The sequence below is a fragment of the Ambystoma mexicanum genome, chromosome 1p (genome assembly GCF_040938575.1).
Source record: "Ambystoma mexicanum isolate Mex_15411 chromosome 1p, UKY_AmexF1_1, whole genome shotgun sequence".
Lineage (NCBI taxonomy): Eukaryota > Metazoa > Chordata > Amphibia > Caudata > Ambystomatidae > Ambystoma > Ambystoma mexicanum.
Window position 1 is genome coordinate 430,249,076 of NC_090921.1, and position 21,047 is coordinate 430,270,122.

The 21,047-nt window shown below is 48.2% G+C and overlaps 1 protein-coding gene across 1 annotated transcript in view; it reads right to left on the reverse strand.

The window, feature by feature from the left end:
- Positions 1–21,047, reverse strand: part of IL12RB1 (interleukin 12 receptor subunit beta 1) — a 448,922-nt gene that overhangs the window by 278,491 nt on the left and 149,384 nt on the right. The window contains exon 4 of the mRNA XM_069649246.1: positions 7,360–7,483. Coding sequence (XP_069505347.1) covers positions 7,360–7,483 — 124 coding nt within the window. The remainder of the gene's footprint in view (positions 1–7,359; positions 7,484–21,047) is intronic.

A 21,047-nucleotide genomic window follows, 5' to 3' on the forward strand; every position in this document is an offset into this window, starting at 1 on the left:
GAAATGACTGAAGAGGAGTGGGATGGAGCTCTTCCGTTTCCCAGAGAGGTATCCAGGAATCATAGATTCAGACAGATCCAGCTAAATATACTATACAGAACCTACCTGACCCCATGCCGATTAGCTAAATTCAATCAGCAGACACAATCAACCTGCATCTGGTGCATGGGGGAAAAAGCGGATCTGAACCACATGCTATGGGAATGTCCCAAAACTAGAACCTTGTGGGACAAAGTGAAACAGGCTTGTGAAAAAGCAGGCTTGGAGAAATACAACTGGACACCCGAGGAGTGCCTCCTAGGAATTTACCCCAGACCTGCCAAGCTAAAACATGCGATAAGACTCATGGACATATCATGCATACTGGCCAAAAGAACAATTGCAATGGCCTGGAAGAAGCCTGCGGGCCCACAATACAAACTATGGCACAATGAGACTGAACGATGGGTGCTAGCTGAGACCAAGGCATGGGAGGAATGTGTTGCTAGATCTACGGATGACTCCAGCGTGTCACTCGAGGCATGGAAGGAACTCACCAGACACATGCTTCACCCTTCTGATGATAAGCCCCATTGAGCTAGAGCTTAGACTAGACCCACTCTAGGCTCACCCAAGGGTCAACCAAGGTTGCAGAACTGTGGCAGATGGAAGCCCCCTGCGAATAAACACATTTGAAAATAAATGGGGAATGGGGACTTACCTAATAGCGCCGGGGGGTTTGATGGTAGGGCTAATAGCCTCAGCAGTAATACCGCCAGGGTTAGCGCCCAACTCGGGATGAGGCCCATTCACCTCTATTTACTACATAAAGAGAACCAGTTTCTAGGTGGCAATGGCTATAACTCTGACAATGCCCAGGGAACACCCTTTCCCAACAGGAACAGATCTTTTGAGCTTGGGGTGGTCAGGTGGCTGTTAAGAATGATATGTCAATGTCCCATCGGTGGGTAACTGTGCTGTGCATCTTCCTGCTGCTAAATTGCGTTACACCGCTGTAAGTCAATCCCTGTTTTAAACCTCAAAGGGCTGCATTGCTATTGTTGGGACTTGTCATGGTCTTTGGATCCTGTTCCCATTTTTTGGCCTGTCTAGAGTGAACAGCTCTCCCTCCTGTTTGAATAAATTGTGTTCTGCTTTGTTTTCTGCATATAAAAACGCCTGTGAAATCTGTGAGAATGCTTTTGTGGCCTATCTTGGTAAAGGTGAGCTGCCCTCTTGTGCTGAGGACTGTCTAGAGGGAACACCCACTTCTTTCTTTTAAAATGTTTTGAGCTGCATTTTTGCATAAAAACAAGACGGTGAGGATTATGCTGACGTGTTGGAGCATATGCTAAATTGTAATGGCCAGATGGTTTTCCTGTCCCTGTTAGGAACTCAAGCAGCCCTCTATAAACACCCTGAAATGTTCATGTTTGTTGGCGGCCTCCGGTTGCCGCCGTCCGTGAGCCCCCCACCCCCGTGACAGAGAGACACAGAGACAGGAGTGCTTCCAGTGTGGGCTCCCCGGTGATTGTGATGTCACCGGGAAAGCCCCGTTTATTTAACAGCGCACGCGACGGAGTGCACGTCACTCCGTCGCGTGCGTACCCTTAAAGGGCAACGCCACACTCCTCCTTTTCCATAACAACAAATTGGAAACAGGAGGGACTAAACTATCACACATTTATAAACACACCACTCTATCAGTTCCCCAAACGAACCCCCATTTATTCACAGCCACCCTGGATCCCCCGCGGGTACCTGTCTTGACCTGACCATTTAACCCCGGTCAGCCATGCCAGCTCAGTCCGTAATATAGTCTGTGAGACGGGCAGGTTTCCCACGCCCTGTTCTCAGGGGGTACCTCCTGCCAGCGTCCCTGGCCGGTGTCTCTTGACCGGGTCTGCCTCGAGCGGGAGAATCCACAGCGGGTCCTTCTCCCCCACCTTCATCCAAGGCACCTTCACCCTCTCGGTTGTCCGGGCTGTCCACCCTGGGGTCGCCAATTCTCCTGAAGAACGAGGCATTCCTGGTTACAGACGATGTCCTGTCAGAGGCTGTTACCATAGAACCCTTGACCGCCACGACATCTAAGGGAGCGGGTTCATACGTGAGGGACAGCTTTCCATGTGGGTGGCGATTCCTCACCAGCACCTCATCTCCCAGTGCGATGTGTGGGGGTCTGAGGCCCCTCCGGATGTTTTCCATCTGTGTCCTGATTCGTCTTTCCTCTTTGACCTGTTCATTCTCAATGACGGCAGGGTCCCTGTCCCCCACCTCCGGTATGACGTCTCTCGGGCACCTCTGGAACAGCGCCTCCGCCGGGGCCACACCAGTGGACGTGTGAGGTGTGGTCCGGTATCCCCGCAGGAAAACGTATAGGGCCCTCTGCAAGCACTCGCCCTTGCCATGGGCGATCCTGAATACCTTGTTGAGGGTGCGCATCATGCGCTCGGCCTCCCCGTTGGCCCGAGGCCACAGTGGGGTGACCCGCCGGTGTTGAATGCCATATTCCCTCATGAGCTCGGCAAAGCTCTCGCCCTGGAATGGTGCCCCGTTGTCAGAGCACAGCACAGAGGGTAGGCCATGGGTGGCAAAGATCTTCTCCAGCGCCTCCACCACGTTCTCAAACGCGACAGACTCTATGAACTCGACCTCTGGGTATCGAGACCACTCGTCCACCACAACCAGGAAATGAGTGCCCCTCGACGTGGACCCGGAGTCTGCGTGCACCACTTCCCATGGCCGAGTCCCCCTGGGCATCGCTTCGATGGATGGTTCTCGTTGGGCCGGTGCTGCAGCCTGACACCATACGCACGACGCCACAAACGCTTCCACCTTCCGCTCGAGTTCCGGGAACCACACTTTCTGACGGAGGCGAGTTTTGGTTTTGGGCGCGCCTTGGTGACCCTGGTGCGCCAGTGCGATGACCTGTGCAACTTTGGCCTGAGGTATCACGATTCTCTCACCCCTCAGTAGCAGCCCCGACTCCGAGAATGTCAGTTCTTCTCTCACTCTCCACAACTGCTCGAGGGCCACTCTGGCTTCACATGTCCTGCGTTCCACAGCCTCCAGCACCGTCTTCCAGGTGCCCCTCTGCATGGCTTCCTTCAGGATCGCAAAACATTCGTCACCTTTTGATGCGATCTCGAGCTCCTCCACCTGCATGGAGTTTGGGGTGGCCGTCTCCACGACTAGGCGGACGTGCTCGTCGGCCTCCTCCGCGGATGCAGAGTCCTGTGAGTCCCCTCTGGGGTGTCGAGAGAGGTAGTCCGCCGCGTTGTTAGCCCCGGGACGATATATCAATGACACTCCATACTCGAGCAAAGCGAGCATCCAGCGCTCAATTCTCACTGGTGGACGGGATGATGAGCCCGCCATGATCGGCAACAACGGCTTGTGGTCCACAAGAATGTAGAGGCGGAAATGTCGGCAACCCCACAGCACCGCCAGGGCTTCCCTCTCAATCTGAGACTATCTTTGCTCGGTGTCGGAAAGCGCTTTACTGGCATATGCTATGGGTCGAACTTCCTGATCATTCCCCACTTGTGTGAGAACCGCCCCCAGTCCGTACGGGCTGGCGTCCACCACGATCTCCGTCTGCAGGCTCGGGTCGAAGAACGCCATGGTGTCTTCCGCCGCCAACGCCCCTTTTATGTCGTCGAATGCCGCCTGCTCAAGGGGGCCCCAGTGCCAGGTGACGTCCTTCTTCGTGAGCGATCTCAATGGCTCTGAGCGGGATGCCAGGTTCCTAATGAAACGGCCACAGTAAGTAACCATGCCCAGAAAACTCCTCACCTCTGCGACATTCTCTGGAGGACGCGCCTCTTTTATGTCCTTCACTTTGCGGGGATCCGGAGACACCCCATCCGCCTTGAAAACGAACCCAAAGAATTCGATCGTTGTTTTCAGAAACTCGCACTTGTCCTTGTGCAGGGTGAGGCCCAGCGAGCGTAGTCGTTCAAAGGTCTTGGCCAGGCGTGCCAGATGCTCCGTCTCCGATTTCGCGTACACCAAAATGTCGTCACTGATGTTTAGGACTCCATCCAGATCCGCTAATGCCCCTCTTATGATGTTTTGGAAGACCTCCGCCGCGGAGGACACCCCGAAACTCAACCTCTTGTAGCGGTAAAGCCCCCGATGAGTAGTAAATGTTGTTATGTAGCGGGACTCGGGGTGCAGGACCACCTGGTGATAGCCCGCTCTCAAGTCTAGTTTGGAAAAGAACTTCGCCCCCTGCAGTTCCGCTATAATGTCATCGATGGTAGGGGTTAGGTGTCGCTCCCTCTTTATGGCCTTATTGGGAAGCCGCATGTCCACACAGATCCTCACCGCCTCTGGCTGTTTGGGCTTGCGCGCAATGACAATGGGAGACACCCACGGGGTGGGGCCCTCAACCTTTTCAATGATGTCTAGCCCCACCAGACTGTCCAACTCTCGATCCACCAGATCCCTCAGGTGAAACGGCACTCGTCGGTGTTTCAGCGCCACAGGTTGGATCGATTCATCGATGTGGAGTCGTACCGGCTCACCCACCAGCTGACCAATGCCTTCAAACAGTGCGCCATGTTTGGCCAGGAGTACCTGAATGTCTTCTAAGTATACTGAGTAGGCGAATGTGACAATTCCCAGTGCCTCAGCCGCGGCACAGCAAAGCAAGGTGTTGTCGCTCACCGGTGTGACATAGAATCTGGCCCGAATGTCTGAGTCACCATACTGAACATCAGCCACGAATACTCCATCCAGAGGCAAGGGCTGATCCCCGCCGAATGCGAATATGCGTGCTCTCGGCACGGTCAGCGTGGGTGGGGCCTGCATGGTATCATAATGCTGTCTGGCCATCACATTCACGGACGCACCAGTGTCCACTAGCATCGGGACAGAGTCTCCATTGACAAGTACATTGCACCTGGGCTGTCTCTTGGAGCGGGATTTCAGCATGCTCACACTGGACACGAAAAACACGTTTTCCTCGTCCTCTTCCTCTTCCTCTCCTTCCTGAGGAGTCCCTTCTCCACCCTGGTCTACCTGAGCAACGTTGGACGTCCTTTGGGGTCGGAAGAAGCCGGCTCGAACTGGCCCCCTCGGCACTATCTTGGGAGCTGCCGACCTGCACATTCTGGCGAAGTGGTCAGCGCCTCCGCATCTACCGCACTTAACCCCAGTCGCCGGGCATTCAGCTGGGTGCGGGAGATCATATCCACAGTTCGGGCACGAGGAATTAGTCCCTGGCGGGCGCGGGCTCTGAGTGTTCATGCGGCGCCTCGATCCGCGGCCTCTGCCGACCGCGCAGACCTCTTCCACCCTGCCTGGGCGGGCACTAGCTTCCATCCTGGTCGCCAGCAGTTCCGATACTTCGTGGCACATTCCCAATTCTAGGATGCGGGGAAGGGTGATACCAGGCTCACGCAGTATCTGGCGCCTCAGTTTCCCAGAGACACACCCCTGAATGAGTTGGTTGCGAACCATCACCTCAGGGTCGTTCCACGCACATGGCGCTGCCAATCTCCGCAGCCGCCCATAGAACACATCCAGAGTCTCGTCATCCTTTTGTCGAGCCGTTCCCATGAGAAAACGTTCATAGTCCGCATTGGCCATTGGCAGAAAATGATTATGGAGAGCCTCCTTAGCCGCCGCAAACGACCCATCCACCGGCTGCAGGGACAGAAACACCTCATGCACTGCTGGACCAGCGGAGTACAGGAGAGTGGCCAGCTTGCCGTCATCACTTGTCTCCATCGTGGCCCTGAAGTACATCTCCAGTCTATCCATCCACATCTTCCACCTCTGTCCCAGACTTGAAGGAGCACCAGAGATATCAAACTCAGGCATTGGCTGTAGGGACCCAGGTGGTTTCGGCGAGGGTACAGGCGGAGGTGCAGGAGCAGCAGCTGCAGCAGCTTGACTCATGGTGGACAGCGCACAGGCACCCCAGAAGTTATAATGAATGGGGCCGCAACTCACCACCAGCAGTCAGGTTCGAAGTCTGCCTCTCACCAGGCGCGCTCTCCGCAGAATTTTCCACTCCAGCCAGCCAACAGACCATGAAGTGTCCAAAAATTGAGCAGGGGAAAAGACCCCCAATACGTTCAGCAGGTTTCCCATGGAGTCTCACCCATCTTCTCGGTGAGAAACAGTGAAAGTGTCAATGATTCATTCTGAAAATGACATTTATTGTCTCCAGCGATCGTCCGCCGCTGGAATTTCCAAGAATTGAGTCCAGATGGCTCACCGACGCTTCGTTATGAAGCCGTGAGTCTCCGAGGCCTATTTATCAAAATGGCCGCCGGCCGCGTGTGTCGCTTCCTTTTCCGCGGTCAGAATTCGCTGGGGCGGTCACGTATGATCATCTCCGCTCCCAACGAACGTCTCCGCCTGTTCCAGGAAGCGATCCCGGCTTCGTCGCCACTGTTGGCGGCCTCCGGTTGCCGCCGTCTGTGAGCCCCCCACCCCCCGTGACAGAGAGACACGGAGACAGGAGTGCTTCCAGTGTGGGCTCCCCGGTGATTGTGATGTCACCGGGAACGCCCCGTTTATTCAACAGTGCACGCGACGGAGTGCACGTCACTCCGTCGCGTGCGTACCCTTAAAGGGCAACGCCACAATGTTGATCCCCCTCATCTTTCCTAAAGCTATAATGTTGTTCTTAGTTTGGTGTTAAATCCACCCATCTGTCCCTGTCCGGCTGCTGTATACCATTTTAGCATAACCGCTGGGCGCCATTTTGTTTATGCAATAAGTGCTCCTTCGTTTGGTCTATAGTTTCTCCTGATTACATCCAACTACAATGTGCTGGAAATCAAAGTAAGTGATGACAATTTGAAGTGTGCAATCCCGACAAAGATCACGAAAACCTAATATTCAGAGATGCTTTCGAAAGCAGGCAAACTACTTAATAGCTTGCCAACTTTGAGTTATTCTGGCTATTTATTTGGCTTAAATCATGTAGGAAATTGAGTGAGGAACTGCTTAATGACTTGCCATCTTTGAGGTATTCTGGGAGATTGGAAGGGAACTCACGTTGCTTCCTCTCTTACAGCACAACAAGACAAGGAAAGGAACTGCTGATGCAGACCTAGGAACTCAATTGTGCAGTTAGGAAGGTCGGATTTGTGAATCTAACAGGAACATAGTTTAAAATGGAGCACCAACAAATTCAACAAAAATGGGTCCTCCCCAAACTGTATCCCTTCCTGCAACTCTCTGTGTTGCCTCTCGCCATGCTCTTCCAAGTATTGCCTCCATAGTCTTTCTTCTAATGGCTTCCATGTTATTGTCTCCTTTTGTGCCATTGCTGCACTGTGCTGCATTGCGGCCTAGCTAGGTGTGCACTATGTAAAATACATCAAATACATGAATATTGTAGAAGATGGCACTTACATATAGTGGAGGCGATAGGTTGTCCCAGTCAGCACGGCATGATCTTTCCATGTGCAGACAGCGACTAGGTCACTAGGCCTCAGGTAACAGTTCACATTCGTAGGAGGACCGCCCGCATCGAAATCTGCAAAACAAATTGTTTCATTCTACACAAAACTGTATTCTTTTTTCTGGTCCACTCTGCCAAGATGCGACATATACACGTTCGACATAAATGACTTGTAGGTGTAGTATGCAAAATTCTACCATAACACAAAGTTGATGTTAGAAGACTGAGAGCAGAACGTTTCCATGTAAGGTTTCACTTTGTCTAAGTTCGTTCTTTTCCTCAAAGAGTTTTCAGGTGTGTCCACAATCCATTTATTTCAACTAAAATCAAACTGCCCTGGCAAAAATAGAGCAAATTTGCTTTGCACAGTTTTGCGGTTTCCAAGGTTAAGAGAAATTAGATTCTGCCTCATCCATTTCGGATTTTTTAAACTGGAATCGTTATATAACACCAAATAGGTTATTTTGGGTCAGTTTCCAATTTGCTTCATATCCAATCACAAATGTCTCAATAGCCACCTATTTGTAATTATCCAGCAGCAATATCCCATTCCACCTTCCTCTCTGATGTATGAAATTAGTCTGGACTTGGTACAAATTATTGTTATTGCGTGAAGTACTATCCTCATGAAGTATCCAGGAGGTGTGTTACTGATACAGAAAGCTATGCGTCCATCATTGCCGACTCTTTGGTCTATTGCCAAATTACTGGATCAGCAGTGGCACCCCTGAAGATTGCACTCTGGACTGTCGTGGTGGAGACTCGAATCCCTGCAGGGTCACTTGTGTCTTAGTTGGGAGGGGCAAACGTGCTTCCTCGATTTTGCATTGGTCAATCAACTGGAGGGCCAATGAGCAGAAAATGGCTGCCACTGGGATCAGAGATGTTGTGGGAAATCTAAGCCATCCCTTGCCATTCTGCAAAGGGGGCCAGCAGTGGCCCATCCTTAGTGTTATGACTAGTGTTATACTGGTCCACGTGGGTCTGTTCTGCTTCTGGCGCATTGGGGCATTGATACCATCTGGAATAGGCACTTCCTGAACATACAGATGCACCAGTGTACAACACTGCTCCTCCACATTTCAGCAATATATTACAAAATAGTTCTCTAGCATTCAAGGGCATAATTTCAAATAGGGTAATGATCATGGGCCGAATACACAAATTGTGAACACTGGACAAACGGCATGGTGCCAATATTCTAGATTGACCATGTTGCCCATACCCATAGTTTAGCGTGCGAGAGGAAGGGATGTTAGCTTTCAATTCATCGCTGCTAAGCAATGGAACTCCCTCCATCTGGCCCTCAGTTCCAAAACTTCACATCTCGCATTCCGCAAAGCGATCAAAACCAGACTATTCCCCTGAACCCGCTACGCTCCCATGACCACCCACCTATGTACCTAACCCATAACAGATGTATGTAACCTGCCATGTAACGATAGGCTACACACTATGTCACCCTGTGCAACCCTATGACCCGCCATGTGACGCATCTTGTACAACTAAGCTAACATACCTGCAATTGTAACTAAGTCGATTTCTTGCAACAGCGCCACGATGCCTCTGAGCTGTTTTGTGCACTTTATAAATGCAAATAAATAAATAAATTAACTTTACTGACATCACTTTCTAGTGTTACAAACGGGACGTGGCACACCCTCAGGATGCCCCCTCCGTGGGAGGAAAGAAAGTCTGAGTGACCTCTGGGTGCTTCTTTTTTAAGGAAGGACTTGTGCATCCACTCAAACACTGTCAGTCGGGTAGTCCCCGTACTGCCATTATTTGCACATGTTCAACGCCAATAGATACTGACAAAGCAATAGGTTCTCCTTTTGCTCCTCGGCTTAGGAGTGCAGTACATTCGCATTACCTCTGGTAATACCGCCAAACTCAATGACTGTCATTGTATGTGGTGACAATGTGGGAACGGTAATGGTCTGCATGAGTCAAAGCCCTGTGGATTCAGTTGCTGTTCCCCATTTCTGAGGCGCACTGGACTCCATTGGGGATATCCAGTATTAGCACAGGCAGTAATCCTGCACGGGTGGTCATACCACCACATCAACTGCAATTGTGTGGAGGTAATTACTTACATTCAAATGCAGGTGTTTTTTTTTCTGGGTTTCAATACTGAAACCCATAATTAGGTAGAATGGTAAAACAGATGCTATTTCCAAATACCTACTGTTATACCAGTACCGCCTAAACCGCCATGAGGCCTTGAGTTTGAACCACCTTGATAAACTCAGGCCTAAGTCTGCAGTAACTGTACTTCAAAACAACTTGATTCTAGATGTAACTCAATATTGCCAAATATAGACTGCAAAGAGAAATCATGGAACAAATCTCATTCCCTTGCCTCCTCTCACCCATTAATGTGCAACAACTAATGGAATTCCATATATTATTGAATTTTGGAAAACCATTGATCAACTATTCAGGGTCCTTATTGCCTGCTCATACTACCTACAGATATTGTGATATGTCTTAATTTCTGACAATAAGTGAAAGAAATGGTCTGAAAATGACTATCATCTATGAAAGTTACAGCACTTTATTGCCACAATGTTAATCAAGCTTGCCCATCAAGCCATTGTGATACTGATTCCTACAGTTCTCCCATGTTGATCCAAGGACCTTTCCCTGATGCCCTGACCTAGGTGTTTCCATCATTAGGTGTTTCTGAAGTATCTGCCTGTTGTCCTATAATGCAACTACATTTTTAGAGTTAAAAGCCATTTGTAAAGTGCTCTTCTCCCCCTGATCTGATCGCATAGAGCCACAGGTCGTGTCTGAGTGCAGTCATGCACTGATCTTTGTTTACAGGGGACTGTGATCTTATACTGCATGCCAACAAATGAATTGTTGCATTACACTTAAAAAGGCACCAATATGGCATTGCATAATCATTTGCATAACATAGCAGAAGCATAGGGGTCTATTTCTTAAATGATGCCTGCCAGGATAGTAATGATACAGGTTAAAATGCTAATGGTTGCCGGGTGGTGTGTGTTTGACTATGCCAGTTGCCAGGTCTGAATATGTGGGCTACTGGTTAGTGTTGTCACTCTGTTGTACCCTGGGTGTTGCAATGGCTTTAGTGTGCATGTGTGAGCGGCCCCTTTCTAATTGTGAACAATTGCATGCAATGCATTCTGCTAATTGTAGAAACTCCCACTGATTTACTTCCAACCACACCTGAAATCATGACATGGTGCACCATTTATAACTGTACACTGTCCACTGTCCAAAAATCAACCTTCAGTGGATAAGCTATATGGCTTACTGTCATCGTCAACTATTTCAGGAAAGGGAACAGTAGGCTGGAACTTGTGATTGTAGCTTCTCAGTAAAAGTTACAGGTCAGATAGTCAGTCATATGGTAGCTTATTGATCAGCTACTTTACTGTGAAAGATCAAGAGTTTCCCTGAAGTCCTCTTTGGGGAAATTGCATAAATCTGTCATTTGCACATGCAATTCCGTACTGTAGGGAACTATATCTAGAACACTCTATGTGCAGGAATATGTGTTTCTCTGATATGTGTTAGCTAAAGTATGGGGAACTAGTTCACGATTATATCTTTTTTATATGGGATGCTTGGCTAGGGAAATGCCAGACCTGGTGCACACTAGGTTTTAACATTGGTTATATTGATCACAAAATAAACAGATCACAGAATAATGAACCACACGCAGCTTCTACGATTCTGCCCCGAGGCGCTTTATAATCTTTCTGCAGACTAGAACGAAAACACTCTGGGAGAAATATCACAATACACATTCATTGGACACATGTAAAACACAGGAAGAAAATCATAAAACAGCTCTGCAAAAATAAAGCTTTTACAATCTTTGAGTCTGTTTATATTTGCAATTATTAGCACCAGCTTGCTTAGCATCCCCCACCGAAGGCAATGATTTTCCCTTTCACCTTCAGCAAAATTAGGTATTCTCTAGAGAATTTGGCAGAATATGTGCATATTTGTATATGTAACGTTGGACGTGTGCATGATAAACTTCAGCAGTGCTGCAAACGCTTTTCAGAGTTATTATTTGTGTATATTGACAGAAAAATAAATGATTCCAGCCCTTTTGTGACATAAACAGATTAAACCAGAGGTTACCATATTTAACTCTTTCTTTCTATTTTCCTCTGTTTATCACCCATACTCACCAGCTTAGTGGAGCTGATTCTGCCTGCATGGCTGGGTGCCCTCCGTGAGGCAAGCAGTCTCTCCCTCTCATTCTCTTGCTCTCAGCTGCCTGTTAAAGCCCAGTGATGTCTCCTGGCACTCTCTTTTTCTCTCCATTCCCATGGTCAGCTGCTTGTAGGAAAACAATCAGATCGACTGTCCTGCTCCTCTCTGCAGCCCGGCTCTGCAATCCTGCTGTCTCACAGCACAGTGCATCCCAATCCAAACTACTTGATTTTTCTTTTTCTCCTCTCTCCCTTTCTCCTCTTCTCGATACTTTTTGACGTTCTTTCCTCTTCCTCAAGCTTTTGAGCTCTCTTTTGTTTCCACGCTTCTGCATATATGTTCAAAAAGATCCATATTGTTTCACCACCCATTTTCATACATTTGTTTGTGAGGTCATCAGTCAATCATCACCTCCCCTTTTAGCCAAAACTGAGTAACTTTCCAGTTCCTTTGATTCTCCTTCAATGACCCTTGTAGAGCACTTTTTTACAGCCTGGGTGCAATGTGTTACTTGGCATCCTGACATCCTCTCTGACTTTTCTGTTTGAACAAAGGAGTGCTTCCAAAGCCCATTGTGCTGTCTCATTGCACTCGGAACCTCACGTTCACAAAGCATACTGTAGTTCAGCTTTCACTTCTCATATTTATTTTCAAGACCAACACTGCAGTACGTCTTCATGCACCCACATCCTGCAGCAGATCGATAGCCTAAGCAACCCACTCTCTTCCCAATTATTACTTGTTAGTGTTTAGTCATATTAAGATTGTTAGCACCCTACACTACACTATGGCATTCTAAACTCAAATCAGCCCCTCTTTAGATTGCCCTCAATGTCTCACATCATTAATAAGTCACACACCTAACAAATGCTGCGACATTAGCAATATTTCTAAAGTGGTATACACAACCTCCTACAGAAGTCAGTGGTGTCGCTAAATTTAGTGCATGGTTGAAATGTGTGTACTAATTATCCCTACAGTACTGACACCATATACAGTTCATTGCAACTGGCATGATCAAACCAATTTAGAAATACATAGATGGCGGTTTAATACTAGTTTACTTAATGATGTCCTATTCCCACCCTTTATTACCTTGTAACACGATAATTACTTTGCCGTAAACAAAAATCAAGATACATCTACTGTAAACAACTGTGATTGCTATTAGGCTGTTCTAAGAGGCAATATTATCTCATTTGTTGCAAACAAAAGAAAAAAATTTAAGCAAGAGTCTGAGTCTATTTTCAGACAATTGAAACCCCTAGAAATTCAATTCGCTAGCACTGGCTCATCCACAGTACTAAAAGAATTCTTGAAGTTAAGACTTCAATATAATAAAATCGTAACCCAATATTCCTGTGCAAATATGCTCAAATACATGTAACAAATCTACCAACTCTCTAATAAGTTGGGCAAATCATTAGCCTCTTACCTTAAATTTAAAAAAGAAAAATCTAGAATTGCTACCCTGCAAGATCACCTCAGAAACAGAAAATGCTCTGCTACAGATATTCTTCAAATTTTCTCAAACCTCTGCTCTGAGTTGTACTCCTTTGAAGCTCCTCCCAATAATACCTCTATTGATGATTTCTTACACAACATACCAAGGACCTCATATCCCCAGATACATCTTGACTCTCTTAATGCTCCCATTACCCCAGCTGAAATTCTTCAAGCCATTAAACATCTCAAAAAAGGCAAAGCTCCTGGCCCTGATGGCTTTCCTACAGACTTCTACTCTCATTTTTCCAATCTCTTAGTCCCTAAACTTAATGATCTTTCTTCCCATTTTATTTCAGAAGGGAAGGCGTAAGGGTCTTTTCTTGAACCCATGATTATTGTTTTTCCCAAACACAATAAAAACCATGAACTTCCTCAAAGTTAGCACCCTATTTCTCTCATTAATACTGGTTGTAAGATTTATGCAAATATTTTAGCAAACAGAATATTCCCCTTTCTTCCCAATCTCCTTAAGCAAGATCAAACTGGATATTTCAAAGGTACAGTGTCCTCTTCTAACATTATACTTTTCTTAAACATTATTGATTTAATACACCACTCCAAACATCCCCATGCTGCAGTAGCCCTAGAGGCTGAAAAGGCTTTTGATAGAGTTGAGTGGGACTTATCATTTAAAACCCTCAAATGGGACTGGCCACCAGGGGGTGCAGAGATAACATGGTCCCTGCGTGAGCTCAGCCACCGCGGCCCTGTTAAGTGGATTGAGCCCCCACTTGAGGCCCCCCTCAGAAGGCAATCGAGTGGCTGACGTGGGAAGGTTCCCCCACTCCACAAGTGAAATCCTGGGAAAAATCGGACCAGAAATCGATCCGAAAAAAGCTGCTAAAAAACAAGGGCCCCCCGGACCTGAAAAGTGAAACCAAATCACGCAGTCACATGTGACGGGACAGAGACCAGCTGCCGTCCAGGACCGAAGGCCCCGAAGCGATCCTCAAGGCACAGAAACTGGATGAAATCCTGAAGTTTGAGAAATATCCGGCTACTAACGCTGAAAATCTGAGGCTGATTGCTGCAAAAGGAACGGAGAACGGACCTGCTGATCGCCCAACCGAGGCGGAGAAAAAGGCACAAACTACACAAACGAAGATCCAAGAACGGGGACAGCACCCACTCCACCACCATAGTGCACAGAGACGCTGGTCCCCCACCACAATTCTGCTCACACTCTCAACGCAAAAGACCCTAGCCCCGGGACATCGCACCGGAGAGACGCCCCCCAGTCGTGGAGGAGCATCGGTGGACAAGGCGGGCAAGCAACGCACAACCGGCGCTGAAGGGCTGATGCCAGCGAGAAAGAAATCAGGCAGTAAGTGTGTTGTGCACTTGGAGCGTGGTGAGGCTTCCAAACCCACCATCACAGCCTGCGCCCCTGCTCCTGCGCTCAACCATCGGCAGAGGCTCACTCGCTTCCATACACACTCCAACCCAGCCCTAGAGGTGCAGCGCCCATCCACTGGCCCACACAGCCACAGCGGGTGAAGTCCCATCGAACCTTGATCACCCAACGCCGCAATCAGCTCTGAGGAGCTGCATTTCTCACACCCACAAACAGAGAGATGGGACCCTGACCGCAACAATGGACTACGGCGCCTAGCGGCTTAGGCCCTAAAACCACTAGAGAGCAACCAACTCCACATCACTGCACCGAAGCTGGAGGGGCCACCACCGAGGGGCCGAAGGAAGTAAGTGCATTACCGAAGAGGGGGCTGAGGCACGCACATACAACCACTGGCCCCGAGAACCCCACCACAGAAGGACGGAGGACACACGCCCATGTCCGCAACCAACTCCTTGAGTCCGAAGAATTGCGCACAAGCAACAGTGCCTCACCACAGCCCTAACCCCCAAGCACTCATGGCCATAAAATAAAATAAAATAAAAGAGAAAAGAAAAGAAGGCCCACTACAGACCAGACCTCGGCCACATATAACCGACCTAGCTAAGGCCAGACCAGACCTGAAAGGGCAGTCATGTCCCAGATACAAAGCAATACCCCCGGCGCCTACCACAATCACCGGGCTGGGGCTATCCAAAACAAAAAACCATAAGACAACACAGTGAGTCAGAAGCGCCCACAGACCCCGCCTCATTCGAAGAGGACTAAGAAGGGCATCTGATGCCCCCACCATCCCCCGTGGTAGTCTGTCACCCACACAATGCACCTGTCCAACATACATGGTCTCCCTGACGGACAAAGGATATGAGACAGCAGCACATGACGTATTAAACAAATAGACCCTCAAGTAACCTCCATAACTTGGATGAACACCGCCCCACACACTTCACCGCCAATGCTGACGTGCAGCATACAGAGAGGTGAGACCTGAAGCCACAAATGTGGCGCATTCATGCTGCCTCAGCATAACACCCAATCGAGCAAAGGGATAGTAGCCGCGTGCAGTCACAGGCGGCCCAGACTCTTCAGAGGTTTTTCCAAGAAACAATGCACACGCTCTCTTCCCACCGCTATCCCTAACCTAACCTACCCGCATGAATAAAGTGAGAACTTGTTTACCTTGAAAGTGCTGAACCAGGGTGCTCGGGCAGCCCTAAGCCAAGCTTAATATAAGGCACTGACTACGCTGCAAGCCCCCTCACCATTGTGCACACGCATAGATCACACAGCTACCTCTACCAGTGTGGCCTAACGGATGGGACCAAAAGAGGGTCTACCTAGAGTGCAACCACCACCGCACTTCCCCAGAAAGCACAACAAATTGAGAGCACTCAGTCTTGGCTCCGAATACGCCCGGAGCGGACCAGGCAGAGCCTCACCGCAGCACCAGGTTCTGAAATCACTCTGAAGACATCCCCTAACAAACCTATACTTCGTGGCAACTCGTTCTGTCCCCAAATGCACTAACAGGCTAGAGGGGAGATCCAACCCACTACACAACAGATTACAGTGTAATACCAACAAGAAAAGGCAGAATTTTGGCGCATCGCTCCATAGAGAGACATTAATATATCAAGTAAAACCAAAGACAGTGGGGGAAAGACTGTTGTATACCCGGCAAGAATAGCACTGTAGTGTGCTACAAAGGGACCGTACAAAGGGCATATCCCTCCACAACTCAGGGAAACAAGGTACCGCCCGATCCATACCTCCATTCCTCACAAAGTCTACACAGCACAACCAAGGCTGCCCCCCAAAGGCTATATGAGCGTGAAACAAAAACTGGCCCTGTTCGCTTATATCTCCATACCTATCGGAGCATACAATCCCACCATGGCGGCCAGTGACACCACAGGAAACGAACTGGCTGCCACAAAAGGAGACATTGCGGGCCTGTTGGGAGAAATTAAAAATATGGGGCTAACATAGGAGAGAAGATAGACAAAAACACGCCAAGGCTGGACAACATGGAAGAAAGACTTGAAGGAGTGGAGAATAACCAGGCATCCATAGACACTCTAGAAGTGCAACTCAACCAGAGGATGACAGAACTAGAACAACGAGAAGAAGACTTCAAGTTGAAGATGGATGACTTGGAAAACAGAGGAAGACGGAACAATATTTCATTTTCAGGATTCCGGAAAGAGAAGGGGAAACTGAAACCGATCTGAAGAAAATACTTCATGACATTATCAAGCTACTGGTCGCAGACGATGCTATAGACGAGCCCATAACAGAACCAGTCCACAGAGCCGGCATCCCCCCGGCAAGAACCAAGAATTGGGCAAGAACCAAGATCGGTTCTTGCCCAATTCCATCGCTTCCAAGGCAAGGCCAGGCTACCTGAGAAGGCCAAAGGAGTGAGACTATCAATTTAGGAGGTGCTCAAATCTCAATATACCAAGATCTATCCTCTGTGACACTAGCCCTCAGGCGGATGTGCGGATCCCTCACTAAACAATTGAAAGAAAAGAACATTCGATACAGGTGGGGCAACCCCTTCGTCCTCTCATTTGAATACGAGGGAACCAAGATTAGACTGAGTTCCGAAAAAGAAATCAAGGCATGCATTTCCGATATACTCGGCCGCCGGGAAGAAGAAAGCCACCAAGAGGAACCAAGGAGGGAAGATCGAGAATGGCGCATTCAAGGCCCCAGGAGAAAACAGGTGAAAGCATCAAGAAAGTACCAGAGAGGCAACCTCTCCCCGGAAGGGGACAACTGAACACTCGTGAACTTGGTAAAACAGAACTTAACTCATTGTTGATGATGTGACTGGGGAAAGGTGTCAATTTGTGGACATCTCTAAGGTTACAACATGGATTACAGGGAGGCACTCTAGAAGGGCTCAATTGAAACTGAGATAACACATTTGGTCAAGAGTCATGAAGTAACGGCCCCCCCAGGTGGTTCGATGTAGGTCTGGAGCAACCAACCGGGCTCGATCGAACGCCAACAACAGGGAATGGGAGGGGGTAAAAAAAGGGACAGTGTCAAAAACAGCTCTTATAACAATTTGAAGCAATCAGTGCAGTGTGAAATACAGCGTGAAAATGCAACATCGGTCATGTAACAAAAGCCATCTCCTCATAAAAATACTTAATGGCACCGAAGGCTGATATAAGCGGGAGGGATTCCCTGAGGGTAGGGACACTTAATGTAAAAGGCCTCAACTCACCAACTAAAAGGTCACTCATGGCTAGAGAATTCCAGAGATCCGAAATAGATATCCTCCTACTACAGGAGACAAAATATGTAAAGGGGGAGGGACAGCGAATCCTTGGGTAACGGGTTGGGATGGAGTTCTGGGGATCTGGTCAACTCAGAAAGGGAGGTGTGGGAATCCTCGTCAGAAAAGGTTTTGATTTTGTTGAGACCAAGACATGGTCCGATGTAGAAGGGCGAGTACTATTAGTCACAGGAAACATAGACCAAGTGAATGTGACGATTGCAACACTCTACTCCCCTAGATACAGGACAAACTAGATTCCTTACCAAAATAATTCCCAAAATACTATTAGAAGCATCCTGCCACATCATCCTAGGAGGCAACTTCAATCAGTGAGCAGACCCAGTCATAGCTAGAAAACTGGCCAACTCCGACACGACACACCAGAATAAGGGCGACCAATCTGAGCTGGCAAAAATGATGGATATGTATGGAATGAGAGATGTATGTAGCGACATGCACCCCAACGAGCAAGGTTACACTTTCTTCTCCAGCCCCCCACAACACATATACTCGAATCGACTACATATACCTATCCAAAGATCTCACCGATACAACAACACACTCAGAGATAGCACTGATCACGTGGTCAGACCATGGCACAGTGTTGGATGAAATTCAGTGGGAGAATTTACCGGCCAGGGCAGTGGTCGAAGTGTACAAAAAGAAGTAGTGGAGCTAAGTTCCCTACTGGTCTGCACCGTTCCCCGCAAACCCCATTGCCACACCCCCTCCCATGCACAATATAAACCCCCAAACGCATGCACCTGCAGTTTAAGGGAATGTTCAGTGCACTGTACTAAAAGTGCAAGTTTCAACTGCTTCCTACACTTTTATTTTAAAACGAAACCATTCCGGAACGGTTTCTTTTTAAAATAAAAGTATGGGAACAGTAAAACTTAATTCAAAGAAGTAGAGGAGCACCGCTCCCGACCGCTCCCGCTCACTTCGACCACTGGGCCAGGGGAGGAAAATGGCATTGTAACGAGAGTCTCTGGAAAGATGCAGTCTTCAAGACAGAAATGGAGACGGAAATGAATGAATTCCTCAAAATAAACAATACTGATGAAGTATCCAAACAGATAGTATGGGAGGCGGGGAAATCCACTTGGAGATGGATTCTAATAAGAGAGGGATCGTCTAAGAAAAGGGAGCGAAACATTATCGAACATAGACTGAGAACCGAAATCTGTCAACTGGAGGAGGATATTAAGAGGGATACAGAGACTGACCATGTTAAAACCAACAAGGCAAAAAGGAAAAGGGAGGAATTGAAACTATTGGAACACGAGCAGATAGTGCGCAAACTCAGATTTCTGAAACAAACATTTTATGAAAAAGGAGACAAGGCAGACGCACTACTTGCCGCCAGGCTCCGAGAACAAAGAGCAGAGCAAAAAGTATTAGAAATTACTGAGGATAATCCTGCTATAACACACACTCCCCCCACCATCCCAGAATGCTTTGCTAACTTCTATGAGAACCTATATTCCTCAGAATCAAACCCTGACCAATCAGAAACAGAGACCTACTTGTCTTCAATCAGTATGCCCAAGATACCAAGCTTAGACTCCGAGCTGCTAGATTCCCCATATCTGAACAAGAAGTCCATGATGCAATAAAGAGTATAATTATAGGCAAATCCCCAGGTGAAGACGGCTACACAGCCGGATTCTACAAAACCTTCAATAAGCAACTAACACCATTCATAGAAGAACTCTTTAATTAAATAATGGAGACTGGGAATGCCCCAGATTCCTTCACCCGCGCACTGATTACAGTGATTCCCAAAGACAAGAGAGACCCCAAAAAGTGTGGATCATATCGCCCTATCTCTTTGCTCAACTGGGATGCAAAAATCAACACATGAGTCTTGGCCGCGAGGTTAGAGACATTAATGCTGCAACTCATACACCCCGATGAGGTCGGGTTCATACTGGGGAGACAGGGAGCAGACACAATGCGCAAGATGCTTCACCTTATTCATACATCTCAGACCATGCTCAATGAGCCAGCTCTCCTTTCAATCGATGCAGAGAAAGCCTTTGACAGGGTAGAGTGGGGATTTCTGAAGGCAGTTCTACGCAAGGTGGGTATAGGCCCAAGGTTTAGAAGGGCGATACACGCGGTATATACTGCTCCCAAAGCATCTATATTTGTGAACGGAGAATACTCCAGATGGTTCAAATTAGAACGTAGAACCCACCAGGGATGCCCCCTCTATGTAATTCTTTTAGCACTCTCTCTAGAACCCCTAGCACAGACAATGAGGGCAGACCCCATGGTAGAAGGCATCCACTTAGGAACAACGGAGCACAAGGTAGCTATCTATGCTGATGATATACTCCTGCACATCATCAACCCCATGACATCCATTCCCCCAGCCCTCCTCATGTTAGAGAAATATGGTCAGCTCTCAGGGCTTAAAGTAAACAAAATTAAATCCACACTCTTCCCTTTACAGGGACAGAAAGAAGAGAATGAAACCAAGTTCTCCTCATTAGACCTTAACATTGAGCACTCTAAACTAAAATAGTTGGGTATACAGATCACCAGAAATTTAGCTGATCTGTACGAAGCCAACTTCCCTCCCCTCCTCCAGCGGTTTTGTACCAACCTAGCAAGATGGAACAAGCTGACGATATCTTGGCTGGGGCAACTTAACGCTGTCAAAATGGTATGCCACCCCGGTTTCTATATCCCTTTCAAATGCTACCTGTCAAGATTCCAAAAAGTTTCTTTTCAGAAGCCAAGAAAACCATTGTAAAATTCCTCTGGCAGGGAAAGAAAGCAAGAATTCCATATGACACTCTGACACTTCCCAAAGACAAGGGTGGGGTAGGGCTTCCTGACCTAAAGAAATACTATGAAGCGGGCCAGCTCCGCGTCCTGGTCCATCACCTGCGTGACCACAAAGACACTCAATGGTTCCACATGGACAACCACTTTCTATCACCAGCTACAATCTCCGAATGGCTCTGGTCCCCCAAGAAAAGGCTCCAGAGTAGACTCAAGGGCGGCCCAATATTGAGCACCATATGGGATATCTAGAAACAGGGTAGAGATATGCAAAAAATCACCACATGGCCATCCCCCCTAAGCCACCTATGGTCTCCCGGAATCAACGACCACACGAGATACCTCGTCCTTGGCACTTAAGGGGTTAAGCATATGTGTTTTGAATGTCAATGGCCCTCATTACGACCCTGGCGGAATTCGCGGTGCTAAATGCACCGCGGAGCACGGCGGAAAGCTGCCGATAGCGCCATGGGGGTTGGCGGATTTTC